The sequence below is a fragment of the Apostichopus japonicus genome, chromosome 21, assembly GCF_037975245.1.
Source record: "Apostichopus japonicus isolate 1M-3 chromosome 21, ASM3797524v1, whole genome shotgun sequence".
NCBI classification, from domain to species: domain Eukaryota; kingdom Metazoa; phylum Echinodermata; class Holothuroidea; order Aspidochirotida; family Stichopodidae; genus Apostichopus; species Apostichopus japonicus.
Window position 1 is genome coordinate 20652314 of NC_092581.1, and position 19395 is coordinate 20671708.

The 19395-nt window shown below is 36.9% G+C and overlaps 1 protein-coding gene across 10 annotated transcripts in view; it reads right to left on the reverse strand.

Annotated features, from left to right (window-relative positions):
- Positions 1-6848: 6848 nt before the first annotated feature.
- LOC139963233 (complement factor H-like) overlaps positions 6849-19395 on the reverse strand; it is a 40243-nt gene continuing 27696 nt past the window's right edge. For 2 of the 10 annotated variants that reach the window (XM_071963839.1, XM_071963844.1), the window contains exon 7: positions 11132-12258. In XM_071963839.1, coding sequence (XP_071819940.1) covers positions 11606-12258 — 653 coding nt within the window. In that variant the 3' untranslated portion in view covers positions 11132-11605. Of the gene's footprint in view, positions 7303-7449; positions 7639-9727; positions 9959-11083; positions 12259-19395 lie in introns of those variants that run through there. The other 8 variants (XM_071963838.1, XM_071963842.1, XM_071963840.1 and 5 more) reach the window with 8 other exon arrangements.

Consider the following 19395-nt stretch of genomic DNA (forward strand, 5'->3'; position numbering starts at 1 on the left):
GTAGATCTATACACTAGCATACATTTGTACATGTCTTGCTTACTAGCTGTTGCCTTTTTCATCATTGATTTGATTGTTTGGACAGCTCTTTCTGCTTGACCATTAGCCTGGGGATACTCAGGACTACTGGTGGCATGGACAAAATTCCACTCTTCCTAAATTCCTTAAATTCCTAACATGCAAATTGAGGAACATTGCCTGATACCACACACAGGAATCCCATGACGGGCAAACATAGATTTCGAATGAGTAATGACTTTTTAACTTGCTTGGTTACTGAGCAATGCAGTTTCGATGTACTTAGAAAAATAATCAACAACCAGTAAATACTCTTTACCTTCAAAATAAAATAAATCCATTCCAACCTTTTCTCAAGGGCTCTCTGGAATTGTGTGTGGTATTATTGGTTCCTTTTGATTTTTCCTTTTGTAAGTTTGGCGAATATCACATTTGTCAACCACATCCTCTATTTGTGCTTGCATACCTGGCCAAAAGAGACATTCTCTGGCTCTGGCTTTGCACCTTGTTTTGCCTTGATGACCCTCGTGAATTATAGTTAGCATTTCTTTTCTCAGACTCTTTGGCAATACAATTTTGTTTCTTTTAAATACAACACCATCTGAAACATGAAGTTCCTCTTGAAAACCCCAAAATGGTTTCAAGCTTTCATCAGCTTGATCTTTCGACTCCGGCCATCCCTGTTGGATACAGTAAGACACTTGTTGTAGTACTGGGTATATTTTAGTTTCAACCTGAAATTTATACCATATTTCCTTAGATAGAGGTAAGTTAGAAATAGTAAATGAACTTGAGATTCTAGCTCTTTCTCTTGCTCTAAATCTTCATATGCATTATCTAGATAAGCTCTAGACAATGTATCTGGGACAAACATTTCCTTCCCTGGTTTGTACTTAATACTAACATTGTACTTTTGTAACCTCAACAAAAGCCGTTGCAACCTTGGTGGTGCTTGGAAAAGCGGTTCTCTTATTATCACTTCTAATGGTTTGTGATCTGATTCAACCTCTATTACTTTACCATACAGAAACTGAAATACACACATTCCTTTGACTAGCAGCGGTTCACCACTATATGTTGTGAGTTTGGTGTTTGTTGGTTTCAGTCGAGCTTTATTTCTTCTCAGGTTTCGGTACATCTGGTACGAGATCACATTTGCTTCAGCACCAGTGTCAATCTTCAATTTTACAGGTTTACCATTGACCTTGAGGCAGGCTTTCCAGTCACTTTTATCCTCAACTCTGTGCTGTTCAGTTGTTCAACTCTGTTCAACTGTTCAACTCTCCCACAAACAGTTCATCCTCAGAATCGTGATCTTGGTCAAGTGAATTAACATGTTTACTTGGTCTGCTGGCAGTTTTACCCTGACTTGCTGAGTTGCTATTCATTCCACCCTTATGTCTCCCTCGGTCAGTTTGTTTTGTGTGACACATTGTTGCGACATGGTTTGGTTTGTTACACTTCCTGCACTGTTTTCCTTGTGCTGGGCAAATACTATGACTAGAGTCATGGCCACATCTCCTACATGTGAATACACTCTGATTAAGATTGAAATTGCTTCTAGGCCTACTACTACTACTTCTGTATTTTCTTTGCTTGTATATACCTTTTTCAATCGCATTGACAGCTTCTTGGTTGTCTGTTAAAGTTTTCATTTGAGTACGTGATGCTTCACTAGCCCGACACAGTTGCAAGGCACTGTCCAAAGTTAGGTTTTGTGTACGTAATAATTTTTCGCGTAACCCATTATTGTCAATCCCACACACTATACTGTCTCTAATAAGCCCATCGTTTAACTCTCCGAATTCACATGTTTTGGCTCTCCGTTTCAGTTCAGTGACATACTGATCGATGGTTTCGTCTGACAGCTGTGCTCTGGTATTAAACAAATGTCTTTCATAGGTAACATTCTTTTTTGGAATGCAATATTCTTCAATTTTTTTCATAAGAACATCGTATTTGCGTTGTTGTCCTTCTTCAAAATTGAACGTATAGTACAACTCTAGGCCGTCGTCGCCTATCACGTGCAACAACATAGAACACTTGACTTTATCATCTTTATTGTCGAGCTAGCAGGCTTCTAAATAAAGCTCAAATCGTTGTTTCCACCTCTTCCAATTGTCAGCGACGTTGCCTTCCAGCTTTAGCGGAGCTGGTGGGTTGAATTTATCCATTTTCCATGGATATCCCACGACTTAACAACATGTGATATGTTAGTCAGGACGCCATATTTTAAGGTGTGTCGATCTGACCTCAAAGGTCAGGTTTATTAATATTCATGACAGTTAGGAGACTGGGGCTTCGAAGAATTGATTGAAAAATTCGAAGGTATGTTTTGATATTATCTAAGTGAACGTGACAAGAACGAGAAATGCTTAGAGAACCACGACTAAGTTGGGTAGACGAATGCATTTGAATCGCTTGCGTTACGTAGACCTAACGTTAAAGTCATACAATAAGTTAATATAATAGGCTAGCTGCTGTTTGTCATAGTCAACTCATAATTGTCAACGAATCCGTTGAGGCCTACATACAAGTAAACATTAAACGGAATAGCCTACGGACGGACGGAGGACTTTGGTCTAGGTCTTTATTGTAACCTAGTGCATTCTATTCCTATTGTACGTTAACCGTAACTTCGTATACCCTGCGAGTCACTTTTTTAAGTAGTACTAGGACTAGTACTAGTACTAGCACTAGTAGGGTATACTTAGGCTATTTCAAGGCAATACATTTTAAAAAGCATCGGGCATGGGCCTATAGTTACGCTGGTACTATGTTTAATAAGGGATAAACATATATTCATGAAATGCAATAAATAATTACCACTAATTGCCATTTTGGCTTGGAAGTTGTAGCAAGTAGGCCGAAGCTGATGTGGATTGGTGACACTTTTAGACCTAGGTCCAACTATAATTTAGCTATATTATAGAAGTGATCTAGCTGTTATCATTCATAGCAATCTACACAATTGCATACAGCGGGAGTGAGCATTGTCTTAAGCATTGTTAACATGATGCATTGGTTGTAAAAGTTGCCTACATTGTGTAATGAATGTTTAATGCAAGTTCCTGGTTTGACAAGGAATCACTATAGGCCATCTGGCTTTCTAGTTTTAAACGTACTTGAAAGTTGAAGAAGTTAGAATCACAACTGATTAAATTTTGGACATTTTCTTAAGGAATGTCAATGTTTTGTGAGGGGTACATGTAAATAACTGTTTATGATCCAAGGAAGTATTTACACAACTTCATTATGATGATTTTTTTTTTCTTTTCTTCGTTGTTACTTAGGAAGCATCAACTTGGAATTCTATTTGCAAAAGATTTCTGAAAGACCTCAGACATATGTGCTACTTCTTGGAGGAAGCAAAATAGATCCTTAGCAGTCATTTGTGATCATCGAGAGACATGCCCTACCCCAGAAGACATATATGAAGGCCATTGATGTGTGCTTCAAATCATTCTACGTGTTAAATCTGAATTATACCAAATTACATGTCTTGGTGCCTGGAAATTTTCCCAAAAAGTTGTTTATCAGATGCCTGGTGGTGTGAAGCAATGCAACCAGATTCGAGATTTTCGTGCTTACCGTGCCAACAATAAAGACAAAGTAACTGCAGTTAAGCAGTTGTCATAGACAGCACTCCACGTTTTCTCATCTCACGGAACAGAATGTATCTAAAGTTGTTGCTTATTTGAAATTGACTTTGGGAAGAGTTGTTTCTTGTGTTTAATCTGGAATACCAAAAGACATGTGCCAACAACAAAGACAAAGTAACTGCAGTGTAGCAGTCATCATAGACAGCACTCCACGTTTTCTCATCCCATGGATCAGAATGTATCTAAAGTTGTTGCTTATTTGAAATTGACTTTGGGAAGAGTTGTTTCTTGTGTTTAATCTGGAATACCAAAAGACATGTGCCAACAACAAAGACAAAGTAACTGCAGTGCAGCAGTCATCTTAGACAGCACTCCACGTTTTCCCATCCCATGGATCAGCATATATCTAAAGTTGTTGCTTATTTGAAATTGACTTTGGGAAGAGTTGTTTCTTGTGTTTAATCTGGAATACCAAAAGACATGTGCCAACAACAAAGACAAAGTCACTGTAGTGTAGCAGTCATCATAGACAGCACTCCATGTTTTCTCATCCCATGGATCAGCATATATCTAAAGTTGTTGCTTATTTGAAATTGACTTTGGGAAGAGTTGTTTCTTTGTGTTTAATCTGGAATACCAAAAGGCATGCGCTAACAACAAAGACCAAGAAACTGCACTGTAGCATTTGAAAATGTTGGCACTTTTAAGTTGACTTAATTCCACAAGACAATACTTTTATAGCCTAAGTTGTTCGTTTGACATTCAATGGGATATAATAAATGGACCTCTGGAATAGGAAGGTAGTAGGGTGTTTAATTGCTGAAAATCGCACATTCTGAATTGTTTGTGTTGTCATTGCTTTTTGCTTTCTCTTAAATGTAACTTTCTGCTGTGAGCGATTCAAACATGCATCCATATTGTTTACCTAATTACTAGGTAATAATTAACCTAAAACCTGTATAAATTATTTACTAAACGGGTGCGATGTAAACTTTTCTGGCAAAATTTTACATAACAGTATTGTATTTGCGTTACATAATAAACATGTAAAACTTTACAAACCAGCAGTTAAATATACATCCCGAAGTATTAACGAGAGAGCACTATTGGGTGTTGAGAGTCCATTAAGTATCATCTTGACACAGATGACAAATGAACACTATATGGTGGTAATTCTACTCACTGAAGCAGAACTTTGACACCAAGAAGGCCAAAAAATGAGCACTTGAGTGTTAATTATACTCCCTGAAGTGCAATTTTGACACCCAGAAGTGCTAACATATGAACACTTTATTGTGTTAATTTTACTCCTTGAAGGGTCATGTTGACACCCAGGAGTTCTAACAAATGAAGACTTTATGGTGTTAATTTTACTTCCTGTAGTGTACCTTCAACACCAGGAAGTGTTATTTTGACACTTGTTTGGGTGTGGTTAAGGCAACAATCGCAAAGTGTTATATTATGTTACACTTCTGAAGTGTTAATTTAACCCGGTGGGTGTTGTCCCTAATCCAAACAGGGTGGGGTGTTAAATTCAACACTTTACGATTCAAATTTAACGCTTCATTTTTTTGAGTGTAGTACCAATACAAGTAAATATACTCTTTATAAAAATAAACTGACAAAAATTATCAGATTAGCAAAGAAGATGTATTATGAAAATTGTTTCAAGACAATAAAAATAATTTAAAGAAAACATGGGATACGATTAATAAAATTCTTGGTCGTACTTCAATCAATACTCCAATTGATAAAATTAAAGATAATGATTTGTTAATTACAAATAAATTTGACATGGCCGAGAAATTTAATGACTTTTTTGCTAATATAGGTAACAACCTTGCAAGTTCTATTCCCACTTGTCACTCAAAATTTACAGATTTTCTTACTGATAGTACCCCATCATCTCTATTTCTCTCACCAACCAACTCCTCTGAAAGCCCCTCTTACATATATTTTTAATTTTTCAATATCTACAGGTGTTGTTCCAAGTCGTACTAAAGAAGCAAAAGTTTCTCCAGTTTTTAAAAGTGGTGATAAGCTATCTATTAACAATTACAGGCCAATCTCAGTTCTTTCATCTTTATCTAAACTTTTAGAACGTGTAATATATAACCGTACTGTACATTTTCTAGACAAGAACAATATTATTACTGATAGACAATTTGGGTTTAGTAGGGTGTGTTATACAGCTATGGCAGCTTTGGATGTATCACACTATATCATTAATGGCTTTAAAAATAAGGAATATTCTTTGGGTGTATTTTTAGATTTATCTACAGCCTTTGATACTGTCAATCATGGAAATCTCTTCAACAAATTGTATCATTATGGCATAAGAGGGGTTGCATTTAATTGGTTTGTTAATTATCTATCTGGCAGACGCCAATGTGTACATATTGATAATCATTATTCTAATTTCAGTAAAATTACATGTGGAGTACCACAAGGTTCAATTTTAGGTCCACTGCTTTTCTCTTTGTATATAAACGATATTATAGATTGTTCAAACACCTTGTATATTACACTTTTCGCGGATGACACCAGTATACTGTATAAACACAAAGATATCAATCATGCTGCATCTATTATAAATTTTGAATTAGTTAAAGTCTCTACTTGGTGACACAAAGTGTAAATGTTAACACAGCAAGCTTATTTAACTGTTGCTGAGCCTTCTACCAACCAACTCCTCTGAAATAATCAATTTAATAATGCAATTAAAAAAAAATGTTCTTGTGGTCTTGGTAATATATCTGTTCAGTTTCTCCAAGAAAATCGTTTCATTATAGCTGCCCCTCTTACAAATATTTTAATTTATCAATATCTAAAGGTGTTGTTCCAACTCGTACCGAAGAAGCTAAAGTTACTCCAATTTTCAAAGGTGGTGATAAGCTATCTATTAACAATATTGTGTTCATTTCTCCAGCTATAAGCTGATGTTTGTGTGTTGAATATGTTCTTTCACGAACAATCGCCAGTCAAGATCAGTGACTCCACAACCCAAGTTATATATATGATCAAGCCTAATGTTACATATACATGTTAGGATAGCAGGGGAAATTATGGTCATCGTCGTTCGGCGCAACAAGTATTCAGCCAAGCGACGAAACAGTTGTCATATTATATATATATATATATATATATATATATATATATATATATATATATATATATATATATATATATATATATATATATATGTATATATATATATATATATATATATATCAATATATATTACGTGGGTTGAAAGAAGTGTTTTTCTTGTTAATCAAAACCGAAAAATCAAATGGTTAGTTACTCATTATAGTACTGATATTTCATGATAAGTGACTATACATTGGGCCTTTCACATGTAATGTAATGTTTCATCTTTCACTGGCACACGTTTGAAATATTTTGCCTGATTTCATCATCTTAAAATACAACAGGATTCAATTACAGCAGACAAGAAACAATGCTTTTCTTCAAATATGACAATGATCTCACAAACCTGTGCAATTGGCATCTTCATAAGTCCATTTTCCATAAAGACACACTGCAGTCATGTGACCACTTAAATCCAATCCATAAAGACAGGCATACATGATTTCAGTTCCATGTGCATACATCCCTCCTGCAACGTGAGGACTGTGGGATACCAAGTGATTTTGGGGAGCGGGTTCATCACATGGTGAAGCTTGTAGGAGGAACAAAACAATATTTAGATATTAATTTTAAAGGCAATGCTGACAGTCTTTCCAATACCATAAAATATACAACATGATTCAATTACAGCAGACAAGAAACAATGCTTTTCTTCAAATATGACAATGATCTCACAAACCTGTGCAATAGGCATCTTCATTAGTCCACACTCCATAAAGACACACTGCAGTCATGTGACCATTTAAATCCAATCCATCAGGACAGTCATACATGATTTCAGTTCCATTTGGATACATCTCTCCTTTTGTAAAGTTAGGACTGTGGAATACAAAGCCATCTGGGGGAGCGGGTTCATCACATGGTAAAGCTTGTAGGAGGAACAAAACGATATTTAGATATTAATTTTAAAGGCAATGCTGACAGTCTTTCCAATACCATAAAAAATACAACATGATTCAATTACAGCAGACAAGAAACAATGCTTTTCTTCAAATATGACAATGATCTCATAAACCTGTGCAAAAGGCATTTTCATAAGTCCATACTCCATGAAGACACACTGCAGTCCCAAATTATATATATTATCAAGCCTAATGTTACATATACATGTTAGGATACCAGGGAAAATTATGGTCATCGTCGTTCGGCACAACAAGTATTCAGCCAAGCGACGAAACAGTTGTCATATATTATATGTTTATATATATATATATATATATATATATATATATATATATATATATATATATATATATATATATATATACATATATTACGTCGGTTGAAAGAAGTGTTTTACTTGTTAATCAAAACGGAAAAATTAAATGGTTAGTTACTCATTATAGTACTGATATTTTATGATAAGTGACTATACATTGGGCCTTTCACATGTAATGTAATGTGTCATCTTTCACTGGCACACGTTTGAAATATTTTGCCTGATTTCATCATCTTTTGTGGAGTCCGACTATAGAGACAAATATAATGTTCAGGAACATGATAACTGTCATACGGTCGGCATTCGGGGCCAATGTCCCCCCAATTTCGACTATTCCCTCTTTTTTTATCAAATTTATTGTTTCGGTAATAGACCCTATGGTGCATCCACACATATGCCCCTCCAAACAAATGCTCTGCCCTCCAAATTTGACAAGCTGTCTACAGACCCGCTCTTATCCAGTTTCCTGCATTACACCACGTCTACATTTAACGAAAATTATCACCAAGTGTAGATGAGGAGAAACTGTATAGTAAAATGTACTATTGTCTTATTTTATCGATAGTCTGAGGTCAGCAAGGTTAACACTATAAATAAAGTAGACATTGCGCTAGAGTATAGCAATGATAAGGCAATGCTTTCAAAGTATTGATGAACGCAGAGTTCAGCGTATGATGCTATGATTCGCTGTATATAATAAAGTGAATAAAACCCGTAACGTAAGCCTATGTCTCTGATTTCGAAAGTTGTAAGCAAACAGTTCTTACACGTAGTAACTTTCGATTCCGTACAGTGAGGATGTTTGTGCTATAAGCGAATTGCAGAAGACCTTTACGATATGATTTTATGGGGAATCCATGGTTGCAGGTGCTATCAATTGTAGTTTTCAGTTTGTGGAAAATCTTAAAGTTCCGACTCTCCAGCCGCCCCCGCCCTTTCCATGCACCCATGTACTTCTTAAAACCCCGAGGTGGCGCAATGGTGAGCACAAAAAGCGGGAAGCCATATTCTCTACCAATTACTGGCTTAAAAACAAGAAGAAAGAAGCAGACAATATATAAACATTCCTACGCATTTTACACTTCTGACCTGAAATTTTATGTATGCTTGACAAATGAGTTTGAAACTCTTATGAAGGACAATTTGTCTAACTAATATTCATAATTACCATATCTGTGTGGTACTAACTTCAAATAAGCTTAAGTAATGCTGAATGTTCAATTCACAGCAACTAACGATTCTTTGTCGATTTGAAGTTATATTAAGATATTCATAGTGTCAAACCCATTCATCTCGAACCCTCCGAGTCAATTGGAATTACGCAAAAATATACCTAAACGCATTTTTATCAATACAAAGGAAGCACATTGTGTATTGTCTCGTTAACGACCAGAGCTTCCCTCTGGTAATCAAGTTGTCGATCAGATAAAATATTATGAAGGAAGTATGCTTTACCTAGGAAACACGTTTTACTATGATCATTCCCTAAATTTGACACTTCAAAATTGTAAGTAATGTTGAAGCGGTAAAGTTCTTATATTTATCTATAGTAATTTCTGCCACGCCTTTAATAGTGTTATGATGAGATACAAATGCAAGAGTTTGTGTCACTGCGTGCAAAAAAAAAAAGAAACAAAATAAAAATCATAATATACGATAAGAATGGTTAACTCTCCTTAACGGCACGTATATTTGGTTGTAACAATGATTGATTTAGTAATTATATACGGTTTCGTACCAGTCAAGCAATGTAAATCATACAGTCCATCTTCCCATTCGTCTGGTCTACACAGGTATGAATCATCGGGACTAGATAGTTGGTAGTTTTCATTAATACAGGAGCAAGTTATGATCGATCCGTCACCGTAACACGGGGGTGCTGTGTTGCCGGCTGTCTTATAATTGCAGCTGACAGTTGAATGCATCCGGGTTTCATCGTAAAAACACTGTGTGTACTTGTCGCAGCTATCTGAAGTCCAATGAAGAAAATCAACGCAAAAGTTTAAGGTAAACATGAATTGGTTTATATTCATATGGAAATACAGCTACGATATTGTTAAAACAATAGTAACCAATGTCCTTTAACATTCGCAACCATTTTGTTCATCAAGATATTTGCTGTATTGCACTAAAAAGTGGGAGAGAAATTATAATTACAAGATCATAAGAAATATGTACTTCTTTGGGGGTGTAGCGGGGCACATTCACCACCTCACACAACCCCCCCCCCCCCCAATAAAACAATCTACAGTCCCGTAAAATTTCCCAAAAGTAGAGGGTTCAGCAACAGTTGAATAAGCTTGCTGTGTTAACATTTACACCTTGTGTCACTCTCCTGTTTTACATTCACCTCAAACCCTCCGAGTCAATTGGAATTACGCAGAAATATACCTAGACGCAGATTTGTCAATACAAAGGAAGCACGTTGTGTATTGTCTCGTTATCGACCAGAGCTTCTCTTTGGTAATCAAGTTGTCGATCAGATAAAAAAAATTAAAGGAAGTAGGCTTTACCTAGGAAATACGTTTTACTATGATCATTGCCTAAATTTGACATTTAAAAATTGTAAGTATTTTCCAAGCGATAAATTTCTTACATTTATCTATAGTAATTTCTGCCACGCCTTCAATAGTGTAATGATATGACACAAACGCAAGAGTGTGTCACTGCGTAACAAAACAATGATAAAAATAATATTTTACGATATGAATGGTTTACTCTCCTTAACGGCACGTAAATTTGGTTGTTACAATGATTGATTTAGTAATGATATACTGTTACGTACTCAAGCAATATAAATCATACAGTCCATCTTCCCATTTGTTTGGTATACCAGGCCCGTAGCCAGTTTTTACCTAGGGGTGGGGGTGGGGGGTCGTCATGCGTGATAGGACTATCTAAGTGGAGCGCCACCATTGGTTGGCTCGGAGCGTACAAGAAAATTCTTAGCTTTTCGAACCCCCCAGATGGCCGGAAAAGGCACTTCCCGAGTGTTTCAAGCAACAAGAAGTTCAGCCCCCATTTCGAAATTCTCCCCGCTTCTTGGAACACTTGACAAATATTGGGGGGCTGAACAAACCTTCAGCCGCCGCCCCCGCCCACTTTTTCATCGCTGCCACTGGAGTTCGGCATTTTCATGAAGTAAAAACTCGAGGGCGCCCGAGCAAGGAGTGGAGTGACCGAGCAGGGAGAGGGTGTGGTTCTCCCTGCCCCAACCCAGGGAGTTTGTGCAATTTTTACATCGAATTGAGCGATCTGGTGAACACCTACGCTGGAATTTGTGGACATTTTCAATCAAATGACAACATGGAAAAAGCTTAGCCACAAAAATCGTAAAAGAGGGCCAACAACGGAGTAAAAGAGGTAGCCTGTCCATAGGCAGTGCAAATTCATCCTACAATGAAATTGTTGAAGTGTAAAAAAAAAGTGAAAAAGAGAAATACATCAAAAATGTGTTTGTATTTTCCTGAAAAAGCATGGGGCATGTTTAAATTTCATTTGGAGGCTCAGCATCCCCCCTTCCCAACATACATGTACACCTATCTTTTCTTTCAAATTTCTGCGAATAAAGAAAAAACACATGATCAACAATAATGTAATTCTTAAAATAGCTCTTTTATTGGCATTCATTCTCATAAAAACTAAACAGACACACATACACAGTGAAATTGATAGATTTTAGCAACCATTGTACTTGTGGTGTCTCTATTACTACTATTGTGAAGTTGAAATACAAGGAAACACAGAGATTTGTTGAGACTGTCTCTTCAGTAGTAGCAAGTCCGAAAGAGAGTATGCAAACACATATTTGCATATTTCTATCTGCTATAGGGTCCAATATCTCGGACTGCCATGTTTCGAAGCTTGAAATCACGGCGCGGCGTTCAGTGTGGACACCCCTCACCTCGCCGCGCCGAACTTTGCAGCGCTGCAAAGTTCGGCGCAGCGCGGCGCCAGGTGTGGACGTCCCTTTACATGAATTTGCCCTGGAAAACGCCAAAACTCCATTGGAAAAAAATTGATCTGGGCGGGGGGGGGGTGGGTTCGTACGAACCCCCCGAACCCCCCTGGCTACGGGCCTGGGTATACACAGGTATGAATCCTCGTAACTAGATAGATGGTAGTTTTCACTATTACAGGAGCAATTTAGTTTCGATCCGTGACCGTAACACGGGGGTTCTGTGTTGCCGTCTATCTCTACATCGCAGCTGACAGTTGAATTCACACGGGCTTCATCTAGAAAACACTGTGTGTACTTGTCGCAGCTATCTGAACTCCAATGAAGAAAATCAACGCAAGAGTTTTAAGTAAACATGAATTGGTCTATATTCATATGGAAGTACAGCTACGATATTGATTTTTCAAACAATAGTTACCAATGTCCGTTAACATTCGCAACCTAATTTTGTCCATCAGGATATTTGCTATATTGCACTAAAAAGTGGGAAACAAATGATAATTACAAGATCATAGGAAATTTGTACTTCTTTGCGGGTGTAGCGGGACACATTGACCACCCCACCAACCCCCGCCCCCCCTAAATATAACTTCAATGAAATTTAAGTAATGATGAATATTCAATTCACAGCAGCTTACAATTCTTTGTCGATTTAAAGTTATATTAAGAAATTCATAGTGTCAAGCCCATTCACCTCAAACCCTCCAAGTCAATTGGATTTACGCAGAAATATACCTAAACGCAGTTTTGTCAAAACAAAGGATGCACCTTGTGTATCTTTATTTATTGATGTAAAATTTGACAAAAAATCTCTTTTTATAGGAGTTATTTACACACAGAAAACAATATGTAAAATAATATTATGTAAATCACGGGTTGTAAAAATGTACCCGGAATTATGTAAATATTACACAACGTTCTGTAAAATTATTCATATGCATGCGATTGAGGGTTACACAAACTTATTGTAAACATCTACTAAGTCTGTTTTAAGCGTCTCTTAACAACACATTTATTCCAAAATTTACAGTGATTTGTCTTGCATATTTATGTACTTGTTTTAAGCGCTTTGAGGCCTTTGCATAAAGGGCTCTATAAATATTTCCTTATTATTATTATTATTATGATCATCATCATCGTCATCGTCATCGTCATCGTCATCGTCATCGTCATCGTCATCGTCATCGTCATCGTCATCGTCATCGTCATCGTCATCGTCATCGTCATCGTCATCGTCATCGTCATCGTCATCGTCATCATCATCGTCATCATCATCATCATCATCATTATCATCATCATCATTATCATCATTATCATCATTATCATCATTATCATCATTATCATCATTATCATCATTATCATTATTATTATTATTATTGATATTATTATTATTATTATTATTATTATTATTATTATTATTATTATTATTATTATTATTATTATTATTATTATTATTATTATTATTATTATTATTATTATTATTATTATTATTATTATTATTATTATTATCATTATTATTATTATTATCATTATTATTATCATTATCATTATTTTACATGATAGCAAGTAACTTTTACCAAAGCGTTAACCAAACGGAAGCAGAGTTTACATAATACAACACTACTTGTACCACTTTGTAGACATTTATCGTCACTAAATGTACTATAGTAACCACGGCCTTATATACGTTCAAGCCACATACCGTTACGTACTCAGTGTGCGATTACGAGCTACTGTACAATGGCATGGAAAATGACGTTAGTGTGATATGTCAGTCAGGACGCCATATTTTAAGGTGTGTCGATCTGACCTCAGAGGTCAGGTTTATTAATATTCATGACATCTCTCTTTTTCTCAAATTAAAGTATGTGAAATTACAGTATACAACAAATTCGTAACATGTGATTTAAAAGCTGATCATGTGAGATTAGGAAACCTCTTTGTTTTTCTAGAACATATATATAAGTTCTCCCCAACCAAACTGGTTACCACTGTACTTATTTGTTGTTTACTTGATTATACATAACATAATCTTGAGTCGATGCAGGTGGTTTCCTATTCCTAATTGGTCTATCAGGAACCTGCATATTCTCATTACTTTCCTCAGTCGTGTCAATCATTTCATCATAATCATGCGTCTCTGTACAAGTTGGAACTTGTGTTTTAGCTAAAGCTCTTCGATTTCTTCGATAAGAGTTACCATCAGGGGGAGTGACCACATATGACCTAGGGGTGTTTGCCACTGATGTAACTTTGACAGGATACCACTTACCATTCCTATGCATTTTTACTGATTCACCTACTTCAAACTCTGGTAGTGGTTTGGTATGAACATTGTAGTATTTCATTTGGGACGTTTGTCTCTTTTCTAGATTCTCTTGGATCTTTTTCTTACTAATAACCTCTGGTTTAAGAAGTTTCTTGTTAATTGGCATTGTTGATCTAACCCTTCTACCCATAAGTAACTGAGCTGGACTTGCACCCAAGTCATCAATGGGAGTAGATCTATACACTAGCATACATTTGTACATGTCTTGCTTACTAGCTGCTGCTTTTTTCATCATTGATTTGATTGTTTGGACAGCTCTTTCTGCTTGACCATTAGCCTGGGGATACTCAGGACACCTGGTGTCATGGACAAAATTCCACTCTTGCTAAATTCCTTAAATTCCTTACATGCAAATTGAGGACCATTGTCTGATACCACAGTTTCAGGAATCCCATGACGGGCAAACATAGATTTCAAATGAGTAATGACTTTTTAACTTGTTTGGTTACTGAGCAATGCAGTTTCGATGTACTTAGAAAAATAATCAACAACCAGTAAATACTCTTCAACTTCAAAATAAAATAAATCCATTCCAACCTTTTCCCAAGGGCTCTCTGGAATTGTGTGTGGTATCATTGGTTCCTTTTGATTTTTCCTTTTGTAAATTTGGCAAATATCACATTTGTCAACCACATCCTCTATTTGTGCTTGCATACCTTGCCAAAAGAGACATTCTCTGGCTCTGGCTTTGCACCTTGTTTTGCCTTGATGACCCTCGTGAATTATAGTTAGCATTTCTTTTCTCAGACTCTTTGGCACTACAATTTTGTTTCTTTTAAATACAACACCATCTGAAACATGAAGTTCCTCTTGAAAACCCCAAAATGGTTTCAAGCTTTCATCAGCTTGATCTTTTGAGTCCGGCCATCCCTGTTGGATACAGTAAGACACTTGTTGTAGTACTGGGTCTATTTTAGTTTCATCCTGAAATTTATACCATTTTTCCTTAGATACAGGTAAGTATGCATTAAGTAAATGAACTTGAGATTCTAGCTCTTTCTCTAGCTCTAAATCTTCATATGCATTATCTAGATAAGCTCTAGACAATGTATCTGGGACAAACATTTCCTTCCCTGGTTTGTACTTAATACTCACATTGTACTTTTGTAACCTCAACAAAGCCGTTGCAACCTTGGTGGTGCTTGGAAAAGCGGTTTTCTTATTATCACTTCTAATGGTTTGTGATCTGATTCAACCTCTATTACTTTACCATACACAAACTGATTAAACCGTTCACATCCGAAAACAATAGCTAACAAGTCTTTCTCTATTTGAGCAGAGCCTTTCTCAGTTTCAGTTAATGCTTTGGAAGCATAGCCAATAGGAGACCCATCCTGCATTAATACAGCTCCTAGACCTGTTTGTGATGCGTCTACTGAAAGTGTTACTTTCTTCGTCACATCATAGTACTTAAGTACTGGAGTTTGTGTAATGAGCCTTTTAAGCTCTTGGAATGCCAGATTGTGGTTTTCATTCCATTCCCTCAAAATTTCTTTCTTTGTTAACTCTCTTAAAGCGGCACTAATTTTAGATAGGTTGGGCACAAATTTTGCTAGGTAATTGATCATTCCTAGGAATCGTTCCACATCTTTTTGCATTGTGGTGTTGGCATACCTAGAACAGCTTCTACTTTGGAATCATCAGGTTTCAACCCATCTCTAGATAGGATATGCCCCAAGTACAAGTAAATTTGCATTTCTTCCCATTAAGCTTAAAATTATTCTCTCTAGCCCTTTGGAGAACATTCCTTAATCTAGTATCATGTTCGTCTTTTGTACGACCCCACACTAACACATCATCCATATACGATTCTACCCCATCAATCCCTTCAAATATTTCTTTTACAACTGTGTGAAACACTTCAGGGGCACTTGAAATACCAAATGGCATACGGGGATACTTGTAACGACCGAAAGGGGTATTAAAAGTACATAACTCTGAACTTTCTTCATCTAGACAACATTGCCAAAGCCCAGAAGATGCATCCAAGCTATTGAAATATTGTGCACCTGTTAGTCTAGTTGATATCTCTTCGGTGGTAGGTAGCTGATAATGTGACCTTTTAACAGCCTTGTTCAAATCTTTAGGTTCCAAACATACTCTGATTTTCCTATCTGATGTCTCTACTACCACCACTGAATTGACCCATGATGTTGGCTTATTTACCTTAACAATAGCATTAAGTTGTTCCATTCTATCTAGTTCAGTTTTGAGTTTCTTATGCAACATAGCTGGAACCTTTCTGGCTGCATGTACAACAGGAGTTACTTCAGGATCAATCGAGATCTTTTGTTGACCTGGAAGACAGCCTAGTCCCTCAAAAACATCTTTGAAGTCATCTGTCAGTTGACTGGCTACAGAATCATCTGTTTTGTGGACCATATACACTATTTGAACTAATCTCATCTCCATGCAAGTGTTGACCCACAATACTGGCTTAACTGATGGCAAATTAACCACCAAGAATTTCACTGAATGTTCATTTCCTTTATACGAACAGGGAAATACACACATTCCTTTGACTGGTAGCGGTTCACCACTATATGTTGTGAGTTTGGTGTTTGTTGGTTTCAGTCGAGCTTTATTTATTTCTTCTCAGGTTTCGGTACAACTGGTACGAGATCACATTTGCTTCAGCACCAGTGTCAATCTTCAATTTTACAGGTTTACCATTGACCTTGAGGCATACTTTCCAGTCACATTTATCCTCAACTCTGTGCTGTTCAGTTGTTTCACTGTTCAACTCTCCCATAAACAGTTCATCCTCAGAATCGTGATCTTGGTCAAGTGAATTAACAGGTTTACCTGGTCTGCTGGCAGTTTTTCCCTGACTTGCCGAGTTGCTATTCATTCCACCCTTATGTCTCCCTCGGTCAGTTTGTTTTGTGTGACACATTGTTGCGACATGGTTTGGTTTGTTACACTTCCTGCACTGTTTTCCTTGTGCTGGGCAAATACTATGACTAGAGTCATGGCCACATCTCCCACATGTGAATACACTCTGACTATGATTGAAATTGCTTCTAGGCCTACTAGTACTACTTCTGTATTTTCTTTGCTTGTATGTACCTTTTTCAATCGCATTAACAACTTCTTGGTTGTCTGTTAAAGTTTTCATTTGAGTACGTGATGCTTCACTAGCCCGACACAGTTGCAAGGCACTGTCCAAAGTTAGGTTTTGTGTACGTAATAATTTTTCGCGTAGCCCGTTATCGGCAATACCACACACTATACGGTCTCTAATAAGCCCATCGTTTAACTCTCCGAATTCACATGTTTTGGCTCTCCGTTTCAGTTCAGTGACATACTGATCGATGGTTTCGTCTGACAGCTGTGCTCTGGTATTAAACAAATGTCTTTCATAGGTGACATTCTTTTTTGGAATGCAATATTCTTCCATTTTTTTCATGAGAGCATCGTATTTCCGTTGTTGTCCTTCAAAATTAAACGTATTGTACAACTCTAGGCCGTCGTCGCCTATCACGTGCAACAACACAGAACACTTGACTTTATCATCTTTATTGTCGAGCTCGCAGGCTTCTCAATGAAGCTCAAATCGTTGTTTCCACCTCTTCCAATTGTCAGCGACGTTGCCTTCCAGCTTTAGCGGAGCTGGTGGGTTGAATTTATCCATTTTCCAAGGATATCCCACGACTTAACACCATGTGATATGTTAGTCAGGACGCCATATTTTAAGGTGTGTCGATCTGACCTCAGAGGTCAGGATTATTAATATTTATGACAGTTAGGAGACTGGGGCCTGGAAGAATTGATTGAAAAATTCGAAGGTATGTTTGATATTATCTAAATGAACGTGACAAGAACGAGAAAAGCTTAGAGACCCACGACTAAGTTGGGTAGACGAATGCATTTGAATCGCTTGCGTTACGTAGACCTAACGTTAAAGTCATACAATAAGTTAATATAATAGGCTAGCTGCTGTTTGTCATAGTCAACTCATAATTGTCAACGAATCCGTTGAGGCCAACATACAAGTAAACATTAATCGGAATAGCCTACGGACGGACGGAGGACTTTGGTCTAGGCCTTTATCGTAACCTAGTGCATTCTATTCCTAGTGTACGTTAACCGTAACTTCGTATACCCTGCGAGTCACTTTTTTAAGTAGTACTAGGCCTAGTACTAGTACTAGTAGGGTATACTTAGGCTATTTCAAGGCAATGCATTTTAAATAGCATCGGGCATGGGCCTATAGTTACGCTGGTACTACGTTTAATAAGGGATAAACATATATTCATGTAATGCAATATTTAATTACCACTAATTGCCATTTTAGCTTGTAAGTTGTTGCAAGTAGGCCGAAGCTGATGTGGATTGGTGATACTTTTAGACCTAGGCCCAACTAAAATTTAGCTATATTATAGAAGTGATCTAGCTGTTATCATTCATAGCAATCTACACAATTGCATACAGTGGGAGTGAGCATTGTTTTAAGCATTGTTAACATGATGCATTGGTTGTAAAAGTTGCCTACATTGTCTGATGAATGTTTCATGCAAGTTCCTGCTTTGACAAGGAATCACTATAGGCCATCTGGCTTTCTAGTTTTAAACGTACTTGAAAGTTGAAGAAGTTAGATTCACAACTGATTAAATTTTGGAAATTTTCTTAAGGAATGTCAATGTTTTGTGAGGGGTACATGTAAATAACTGCTTATGCTCCAAGGAGGTATTTACACAACTTCATTATGATGGATTTTTTTTTCTTTTCTTTGTTGTTACTTAGGAAGCATCAACTTGGAATTCTATTTGCAAACATTTTCAGAAAGACCTCAGCCATATGTGTTACTTCTTGGAGGAAGCAAAATAGATCCTCAGCAGTCATTTGTGATCATCGAGAGACATGCCCTACCCCAGAAGACATTTATGAAGGCCATTGATGTGTGCTTCAAATCATTCAACGTGTTTAATCTGAATTATACCAAATTGCATGTCTTGGTGCCTGGAAATTTTCCCAAAAAGTTGTTTATCAGATGCCTGGTGGTGTGAAGCAATGCAACCAGATTCGAGATTTTCGTGCTTACCGTGCCAACAATAATGACAAAGTAACTGCAGTTAAGCAGTTGTCATAGACAGCACTCCACGTTTTCTCAACTCAC